Source organism: Centroberyx affinis, unplaced genomic scaffold, assembly GCF_046629955.1.
Source record: "Centroberyx affinis isolate AG114_WGS23_722 - 3 ecotype Tasmania unplaced genomic scaffold, CSIRO-AGI_Caff_v1 ptg000256l_1, whole genome shotgun sequence".
NCBI classification, from domain to species: domain Eukaryota; kingdom Metazoa; phylum Chordata; class Actinopteri; order Beryciformes; family Berycidae; genus Centroberyx; species Centroberyx affinis.
The window spans coordinates 17947-28629 of record NW_027278938.1 but is presented as its reverse complement, the minus strand read 5'-3'; the positions used below and the strand labels follow the sequence as shown (position 1 = coordinate 28629).

At 44.7% G+C, this 10683-nt stretch overlaps 1 protein-coding gene across 1 annotated transcript in view; it reads left to right on the top strand.

The window, feature by feature from the left end:
* Nucleotides 1-340: 340 nt before the first annotated feature.
* The window catches only part of LOC139666493 (SH3 and multiple ankyrin repeat domains protein 1), a gene marked incomplete at its 3' end in the record, with an annotated part of 28084 nt that continues 17741 nt past the window's right edge, over nt 341-10683 (top strand). Inside the window, 1 exon segment of the mRNA XM_071545745.1 lies at nt 341-853. Within this exon segment, the coding sequence (XP_071401846.1) occupies nt 341-853 (513 nt within the window).

Genomic DNA, 10683 nt, shown 5'->3' with positions numbered 1-10683 from the left:
TTTAGTATGACATGTTGCATGGAGAGTCTGCAGCAGGGACTGTAGACTGAAGTGCCACATCACAAGAAGGTCCGTTTATACATGAGGTGTGAATAGTATGTCACCGTGTGGTTAAGGTTAGAAGTATGTTTGAAAGGAAACAGTCTGTTCCCATAGTGACCAGAGTTTGCAGGAGGGAAGTAGGATAGAGTCCTAGCCTTGGGCAGACAGCTGACTATTCATGAACTTCTTATTCTGTGGTTTTGTTTTGTCTCTGTTTTGATCACTTCTCCTCCTTCCCCCCCTGCAGTGTCTCTCTGGGAATGATGCTGTTGCCATTTGTGCCTCCCTCCCTGTCGCCATGACGATGCCGTTCAGCCCCCTCTCCAGTGACGAGGAGCAGCAAAGGATGCTGGGAAACAATCGACATCTCTATCCAGGGGCAGAGGACGAGGAAGAGGAGGAGGAAGAGGAGGAGGAGGAAATGGATGAGGATGACCGCGATGAGGAAGGGGAGGAGGAGGAGAACGGTGAGCTGGAGGGGGAAGAGGAAGATGAGGAGGAGGAGGTGGTGGTGGAGGAGGTCAGGCGAGGGAACCTGTCACGAGGGGGCAGGGGTGAGGGGCGCAGGCAATCGGGCAAAACAGCCGGACGACCTACAGGAGACAGACAGATTCGGCCGGGCAACCCTGGGCACACCGCGAATCCCTATTCGTCCAACCCCGGACCCACGCACCAACAGCCAGCCAATCAGATGCAGCAGCAGCAGCAGCAGAGGAGGCTGAAGGAGCGCAGCGCCAACTCTGTGCCATCTGAGGACGCCCACATCGCCATGATGGTGTTTCGCATAGGCATCCCGGACATCAAGCAAACGGTCAGTGCTGTCGCTGGAACCACCCACAGACTCTGCCAACATCATGCCAACAATCCCTGACAAGTTAACTTCACAAACACAAAAGACCTCAATCCAACTCCCACGCTTGTCCCCTTAGTTGCTACACCCATCCTTTTGTTGAAGCAATCATGACCAATGAAACCAGTTTTTAATGATCAATTTTACCATACAAAAAATAAAGGCTCATTATATGTGTACACATGTCTGTACACCCCAATTTTCAACAAAGATGTGTGTCTATTTTGGGACAACACACATCTGTGTTGCTTTTCAAATGCAAGATGTTAAGAACCACATAACTTGTGTCAATATGTGTTTCTATTAACAAAGGTTGTGCTATAAAGTACTACACATGCGTGTTGTCCCAGACTAGACTCAATGATGCGTTGTATGCTTGGTCAATTCAGTCAAAATCTGCAACATGCAATGCTCCAGAAATGCTGCAAAACTCCAAGGATTGGGTGCTACTTTGATTAGACTCTCTCTGTCTCTCTCTGTCTCTCTCTGTCTCTCTGTCTGTCTCTCTCTCTCACTCTCGCTCTCTCTCTCTCTCTCTCTCTCTCTCTCTCCCACACACACACACACACACACACACACACAAACACACACTGCATCACTAGCAGAAAACTGAGAGAACCACAAATACTTGTCAGCAAAGTGACTGATCTGAGAGAGAGACAGAGACTTTCAAGGTGACCCAGCTATCCCAGAGAGAGAGTGAGAGAGACAGAAAGAGAGAGAGAGAGAGAGAGAGAGAGAGAGAGAGAGAGAGACAGACAGACAGAGCGAACATGCAAACGAGAGCACTCACAACAAGTATGTGAGCAAGAATTCATTTTCGAAAACACTTCTACTGGCACGGAGGGATTCAGAGAGAGAGAATCAAAGAGGAGGAAGTAGAAGGAAAAAGAGAGGGAAGCACAGCCTCTGGCTTAATGTCACTGAAGAGGTTTTAAATGGTGCGATAAAGCATGCCGTGAAAAGCCCTTTTCGGTGTGACTGGTTTTAAGAGGGCTGTCCAGAATCGTGATACACTGAACCCCCATCATTCTCCATTTCCCAGATGCTGTCTTACATCACATTAGAGCAAAAGGTGCTTTCAAAAGCGTGTCTAAATTGGCTTCACCGACCGAAGATACAGCTGCCTCCATATACAGTATGCCAGTCTCCCACACTTGAGTTATTAGGCAATCACCACTGCCAGACGCCCAGGCATTTTCCCTCCTGCTTTTTCTCTGTTTCTCTGATGAGTGATCTGTTAAAATGAATCATGAGTAGTAACTCGATTGTACTGATAATTGAATTGAGAAGAATCAGGGAGGGAATCAGGGATATTGGGGACCGTGGTTGCATCCATGTGTGTGTGTGTGTGTTGCTGCAGGAGAGGATGAGAGAGAGAAACAGAGGAAGAGAGAAAGAGAGAGAGAGAGAGAGAGAAAGAAGGGAGGGGCAGAGAAAGAGAGAGAGAGAGAGTGTGAATCTCTGCTCTTAGCCAGATTAAAGCTGAACCAGCCTGCTTTTGTGTTCAGCAAAGAGAAGGCCACATTCCACAGACATCAGCTGTCTATCCTCTATTCTCCTTCCTATTAAGAGATTGAGGCCCGTGTGATGTATTCACTGCTGGGATCTTTTAACAGTCATTCTGCCTTGTCTTGTGGCTTTATAAATCATCAGCGAGAATAAAACTGTAAATGAATATGTGTATTTGTGTGTGTGTACGCGCATGTGCGTGTGTGTGCACATATTTCATATTTACCAGTGTGTGTACCGATGCACTGCGAATGCCCCGCTCAATGCTACTTCCTCCCTCTTGCTGCCGTGTGATTTATTATTGATCTGTGTATGGGTGTTTCTGGCAGTGTGTGTATGCGTGTGCATGTGTGTTTGTGTGTGTGTGTGTGGATATACAAGTGTGTGCGCTTCAGTGTTTTTAAATCCAAACATAAATTATTCACAGCTCCCTATTTATTCTAACAAATCGACATCAAAGTTTAATTGTGAAAAGATGGATAAATGGGAATGGCAGCGGGGCTTGGGAAGGGAATGCTCACTCAAGCTTGGGGTCACATGCTTTGAAATACAAAGTGCTAGATAGAGATAGATAGATAATGATAGAGGTAGGGGTAGAAAGTGGCACATAGAGTTACATAGAGGTAGACAGATAGAAAGAGATAGATAAAGGTAGCTAGAGGTAGACAGAAATAGATAGAGGTAGACAGAGGTAGGGATATAGATAGATAGATAGATAGATAGATAGATAGATAGATAGATGTAGATGGAGATAGAGGTAGATGGAGATAGATTGAGGTAAATTGAGATCGATATAGGCGTAGACGTAGATAAAGATATATAGAGATGGACAGAGATTGATACTGATTGATAGAGATATAATGAAGTAGATAGAGGTGGATAGAGATAGAGGTGCACAGATATACTGTACATAGATGGATAGAGGTAGATAGAGATAGAGATACAGGCAGATAGATATAGATAGAAGCACTGATAGATAGAGACAGAGAAAGATAGAAGCAGAAGAGATAGTGGCAGACAGGTAGGGGTACACCGAAATATAAAAAGGTACATAGAGACACATAGATATACAGGTAGACAGAGACAGGTAGAGACAGATAGAGATGGATAGAAGCAGGTGGATATAGAGGCAAACAGATAGGTACAGGCAGACAGAGGTAGAGGTATACATATAAATAGGAAGAGGTACAGGAATACATAGAGATCGAGATATACAGTATACGTACATAGTAGTGGAGCACAGACACTTAGATATTAGTGGCATCCTCATAGCTTTATTCCTGACAAATGTCTTATCTTGAATGTTTGTAAAGCAGTGTTTCTCAGCATCACAAATACACAAAAAGGTGTATTAAAGTTACACTGTTGTGAATAATGTAGCTTCGTTCTTGTAGGTACTATAGGGTCCGACTGATATGAGTTTGTAGTCAATATTTTGTGCTGAAATTCAGTATCTATACATTTGACCATTTTCATGCCAAAAAAATTGCAATTACAAATATTCAGTGTTCACAGTCAGAATTTTATTCTTGTCAGGATGGGACAGTGTGTTGACCATGGGACACTTAAACCCTCCATCGAAACCAATTACACTTGTTCATGCATATGTGTAGAATCTGACGCATGCATTACCCGCTATAGTACTACTGCCCATGGTACAAAAGTCATTTGGATAAATTCAGGTTATGGCTTACCATAAACAACCAGTATAGTATTGCTTAAATATACAATAAATATGTAATCAAGCAAACTGTATCGTATCATATTGGACGAGAGAGGTGGATGACACTGACTGGCCAATCCAATTTTTATAACTAATATCAGCCCAATATATCAGTCTAATCCTAAAGGAGGTACATACACATGCGGACACATACATGCAGATCAAAAAATGACCACATAGACCTCCTGCCGAGATGCACCCTCTTTCAGTATACACTCTCCAGTGTCATGAGGGGAGTTATAGCCCACCAGCACTGGCACTTACTCTCTCTCTCTCTCTCTCTCTCTCTCATCCTGTCCTGACTCAAACTCAGCTTGCCATTTTTCACTTTCCCTCTCTCATTCGTAACCTGTCTTCTCTACCCCTCTCCCACTGGACTCTTTCCATCCATCCTCTGTCCCTGTGAATTCTATTTTATTTTCATCTCTTTCACCCTCTGTGTTTGGGTTCTCTCCTTTTGCCCTATCTCAACTCTTCATTCCAAAAACAAGATCTGAAAAAAGTTATGAGCAAGCTTTTCGGTTACAAAACAGGAACACTTCATTTTGACTACATGTACTTTTATGTGCCTATTTGGCCTGGCCACAGACCCCTTCCTCCGTTTTGCCTTTCAAGGTTAGGCCTGCCAGATCAGGGTTCTGCTGTTCAGCCTATTCTTGGCTCCAGTTTTTTCGCAGGTGGTGTCAGCTGCTTTGGCCCCCCTCCAGTTGAAGGGTCTCAAGATTCTCCTGTATCTACACGATTAGCTAATATGTGCTCCTTCAGTTGTCAAGGACACAGAGACAGTGTTGTGCCATATTCAGTCATTGGGGTTCACGGTGAACCAGAAAAAGATAAAACTGGAGCCTCGACAGCAGGTAGTTTTCCTGGGTCTCCACTTCGATTCTCTGGCCATGATGGTCTGTCTCAGTCTGCTGAGTGCTGTGGGCCACTTCTGCTTGGGGAAGCGGGTGGCAGTGCACATGTTCCAGAAGCTACTAGGACTGATGGTGGCAGCGTCTGCTGCTGTTCGTCTGGGTCTGTTAATGGCTCGTCATCCATGCATTTCACCTCCGTCCAAAAAAGACAGGAGGGTGAGGCTTCTTATGACATGGTCATGCTTCCATGCTTTGCTCCCATGGAGAGACCAAAGTCTCATTTCAAGGTGTGCCTCTGGGGAACCCTCCGTCCATGTAATGTCCAGGATGTCCGGTGTAGCCTGAGCTGATCAGTTTGTGTCACAGGAGACGACCCACTGCTTAAAACTAAGAAATACGACCACATTACACCAGTTCTAAAATCCTTACACTGGCTACCAGTCACTCAGAGAATTGATTTCAAAATCTTGCTGCTTGTCTACAAATCACTCTGTGGCTCTGGGCCCAAATACATCTCTGACATGCTTGTGCCATATGAACCTTCTAGGACCCTTAGGACATCTGGGGCTGGCCTACTGGCTGTCCCAAGAGTTAGAACAAAACACGGTGAAGCAGCGTTTTGTTATCATGCAACACAGACCTGGAATAACCTCCCAGATGATATTAGACAGGCCCCGACTCTGACCGCTTTTAAGTCAAAGCTAAAAACTTTCTTATTTTACATTGCCTACTCTACCCTGTAATGGCTAAAAACGTATCTTTCAGCTCAGCTTTTAAATAACCTTAATTTTAACTCTTTCTGTTCAGGATCCCAACAGAGCTGACACGGGCAAGTATGAATTTTCATTCGTCTTGTCCAGGTAATGCTTACTTGCGCATGAGTGAACACTATATGTGGGGGGGACAGAGCTTTACCCTGTATGATTCTCATCCATCTCTGGATGGTGAGGTTTTTGACCAAGAGGAGAATCTATGATTCTTGTCTGCCTTAGGCAGTGAGATCTGACGTAAATATCAGATCAAGAGTAGAATCAGGAAGGACAGGGGAAAAGAAAATTACAGAAAAACATATGGGTTCACTCACAATGTGCATCTAAAAGTGGGAGTATTTGTTGTATTTGTTGTGTTCTTTCATCTTTCTATCTCATTTGATTTGAACTGCACTAGTTTACTTTTAAGTCTTTTATCTTTTGTATCTCTTGTCTGTATTTTTGCACTTTTTAATTGTAAATCTTTTACCTTTACTGTATTTTTATCACCCTGTAAAGCACTTTGAATTGCCCCAGTGTATGAAATGTGCTATACAAATAAAGCTGCCTTGCCTTGCCTTGCCTTGCCTAAGGTGGTTCTCCCTCTTCAAGCAAGGAGGCAATTTGGGCCTGGATGCTCTGTTGCTAGAGTAGCCAACCACCTTTTCCTCCTCTCCATTGAGTCCACACATGCCTCTCTACGGTCAAGATGGGTCACTACAGGGTGCTGTTAGTAGCTCAATGCTGGCCGGAAAGACCTTGGTTCTCAGACCTGCAATCTGGTTCAGGACTGCCCTTAGCAGCTACCAGCCCAAGCCAATCTTCTGTCCCAAGTGAGCAGGCAATTTTTGCACCCCAATCCACTCGACTATGGGTCAGGCCATCTCTTCTTCTTCACTTTCTCCATACTCAGTTGGACCAGGGCAAGACAGCTATGCTGTCAAGGTGTATGCCTCAGCCATATCTTCCTTTCATAGAGGGGTAGATCGCATCCCTCTGGGTAGGCATTCATTAGTTTTGTGGTTTTTGAAGGGAGCATGCTGTCATGGACATCCTCTGATGTTGAGGTCTCTGATCAGGGGCTTTATGAGCCCATTGCTCATCCAGATCTGAAGTCCATTTCTCTTAAGACTGCTTTCCTCTTGCCTCTGTGTGCCGCCAAGCAAATGGGGGAGCTTTGTGCTCTTTCTGTGAGCCATAATTGCTTGAGGTAGAAGGCTGACATCACAGGTGTGTCTCTTTTGCCCAACCCTGCATTCTTGTCAACCTCCAGTCAGTCAACCAGGTGCTGGTGGTAGAAGTACTTCAGCCTTCTTCCTCCTCTCAGGGTGAGAAGGAAGGTCTGCTTACTTTGTGTCCAGTCAGGGCCTTGTGTGCCTATGTGACTCGCACTCAGCCTCTTGGCTGTGGCAATGCAAAGCTTTGGTGGCCTCGCTCCAAGCAGCGTCTGTCTCATTGGTTGGTTGACACTCTTTCCAAGGCTTACACAAGTCAGGGCTTTCTATCTACCAGAGTGCAGGCACACTACCAGGAGCATGGCCGTATCATAGGGAGTGCTGAAGAGGACTCCCTTATGAGAGATTTGTGCTGTAGGCAGCTGGTCTACCCCGGGTACCTTTGCTACATTCTACAAGGTCAGTGTGGCTTCTTCAACACCAAGGGGCTCTGCTGTTTTGATGTTTGCTGCCCAGCGAGGTTCGAGTGATTCTGGATCTTCTGCTTTTTCGCAACAATGTTGAGTCATCCAATGTAAGACCGTTGTGACATCAGAGAGAGGTGGACTCAGATCATAAGTTGTGCATATAACTATGGATCTGTGAGATCACTATCCTGAACACAAGACAAGAGGAGGAGCTGGAACTGAATTGACTTTAATAATAATTTACTTTAAATAACTATTGTTATTTGGTCTTGAGGTGGAATGATGGTAAATCATTCAATGTAAGACCATTGTGACGGTCATCCTTTGGTCTCACAGATCCATAATCATATGCGTAACTTTTGATAGATTACAAAACTGAGGGATGAACAGGATTTTTTCCCCCAAAACATATACATAGACTTTTGGAATGAAACCCCCTTATCTCCCCCACTTTTTTCCTCTAGTTCATCTACTTCCCTCTCCTCATCCCCTCCTCTCCCTCCCTCTCCCTCTCTCTGGTGTTGGGTAATATCCCTTTACACTCCCAGTACATTAGGTCTGTTCTACATGTCAGCTAATTCGCCCTCAATAAACTCTAATTGCTCGTTAATTGTGTTGTAATGAGACGAGGGAGGAACCACGGCGCACAAACACAAATGTTATGAATTGAGGGAGGAGGATTTCCACTGACGAAGGAGGACCCACAAATGCAGTACTGCAGAGAAGGACTTAAAATACACTCATGCACACAAACACACACACACAGACACACACACACACACACACACACACTTGTAACTAGAGTTAGACTGATACATTACCTTTATATCTGGAACCAACATAGCTCTGTTTTATTAAAAGTTGGATGTCGACCTGTCAGTGCCATCCACCTCAGATATGATGGATATGATGCTGTTTGTTTGATTACATATTTATTGTAGAATTGATCAATATTTTACTGGTTGTCTATGGGAAGCCCTTAACCTTAATTGATTCTAATGGGTTAGGGTTAGGGTTAATGATGAGAATCCACACAAATTATCACGCTGGGTTTCAATGGAAGGTTTTAGTGTCCCGTGGTTTAAATTATGTTTCAGAGGCTTTTCCGCTTTTCCACTTTTCCAATAACATAAAAAAAAAATTAAAATAAGATTTTTTTGGCATGTAAAAGACATTGAATATTGCCAAAAAATATCACCCATTGGCGGTTTCAGTCCCAAAATGTTGGTATTGGTATTGGTATTGGCCTTCAAAAACTTGAACCTACTTGTAACAACACCATGCATAGTTGCATAGCCTTACCCCACAAACATGCTGACACACATACAGTCGAATTGGCATTCACATACAGAGCGCAAATAAACAGCGTGAAACAAATGCGTTTTCTCTGCTATTTGACTTGAAGTGAATTCTGCAAACTTTGAAGTATAAGCTGCAGCCCTCGGGCAGGATTTGGCCTAACAAACGTGCAGAATGACACACATACACACATGCCTGCGATTCACACATACACACACACACACACACACACACACACTTGGCTTCAAGCGCCTAGTTAAGATATGTGCACTACTCAGACTACAGTCAGCCTGAGACATGCACAGTGACTTTGTCTGCCATACACTGACTTCTCCAGAGCAGTGAAGAGGTTGAATGTTAATGAAAGGGTGAGACCCAAAGGTGAACAGAGGGACTTAGATAATAGAGAGGGAAGTGTGGGAAGAGGAGGGGAGGGAGCGCGGCATGGGTGAGCATGAGAAAGAGGAGAGTCGCGGAGAAAGTGAGTGTAGGGCACAGATAGAGGGGGAACGACAGGAATGAATAAAGGAAAACAGTTGGCTTTGACTGTGAACTGGCAAGGGAGGGAGAGAGTGACTGAGAGTGAGAAAGAGAGTGAGAAATGGAGAGGAGAGAGAAATGGACTTACATGGTGATATGGGTGGGGTGGGGTGGGGGGGAGAGGGGAGGTTATTTCCCCATAGATCTCATTAAAGGCTTCTAGTCCCCCTGCACTTGGCCTGCAGAAAAGGGCCAGAGGGAGAGAGAGAGCTAGAGAGAGAGACAGAGAGAGAGAGACTCTCACTTCTGCATAGATAACAAGTGACAGAGCTGTTAGAGAAAGATGGAGAGAGAGAGAGAGAGAAAAAGATAGAGGGATGGGCAGGGGAAGATAAAGAGCAGCATGGACAGAGCGAGTGGGTGTATGTGAGTGGGAAAGTGTGATCACAGCTTTTGGAAGCGAGACAAAATTTTAGGTCTGCATAATGATAAAACCAAAAGAGGGAAGGGAGGGCTGAAAGCCGCACTGGCCAAGATTTATACGTAAAAATACATTATATATACAGTATATCAGCCTAAATCATGAAGTGGAGCTGCAGCAGAGAAGAGCGCCCCATCTCCACTAATTGAGGCGGCGTAAATCTCGCCCTATTTGCCCAAATGAAATTCTGGCGTTGGGTAATGTCACTGGCAGGACATTGTCCCCGCGCAGAGGAAGTGACACATCGAAACTTAAGATAAACAGCAGTTAGCGAGCGCTCTGTGCAGAACAAGCTTGATTCACCAGTGACGGCTGAACTTCTTCACCACCTCCGCCCCCACCAGACACTGAGAAAAAAGAAAATTAGATCTTGAGGGTGGCGCAGTTCACTGACATCATATTACATGATTTCTGCGTATTGATGCCCTCCAAATTCAGACAGTTACCTCTGCTTTCATTTGGGACCGCCAGCACGCAAAGTTGCCCAGTGCCGCTTTAAAAACTGAAATTGATCATTTTACCACAGTGCAGTGAGAGAGAGTGGGGTGGGGGGGGGGAGCGACTCATTACAGTGTTTCAGAGAGACACAGTCGACTTGCATCACTAACAGAAACGAAATGTCTGTGATATGGGGCCAATCAGTGGGAAAACCCTGTGTTTACAGAACCAGACTACACTCGCAAGTTGCTTTTCGGAGGCCCTATCAGGATGAAGAATCTGTGACGAGCCCTAATTGGCCGGCCAGTTAGAAGCTGGGGGATCAATCATGAAGGCCAATGATGTTCCTGGAGGTGTACGGATCAATGAGCAGCGTGGTTGACTCACCGCGCCTCGCTAAAACATCCGAGATTATTAGATTAAAGGCTAAATTATTATACAGTTATCAGCTTTCCTCAGTTTTATAATCATATTTTATTTTTATTTCATTTTAGGGTTAAAGGGTAACAATAATTTAGGTGACCGTGGGAATATTCTTCATGCAGTATACTGTATCTGTCACTCTCATTCTCTGCCATTGTGCTGGCAGATTCATTTCAGCCTGAGTGTG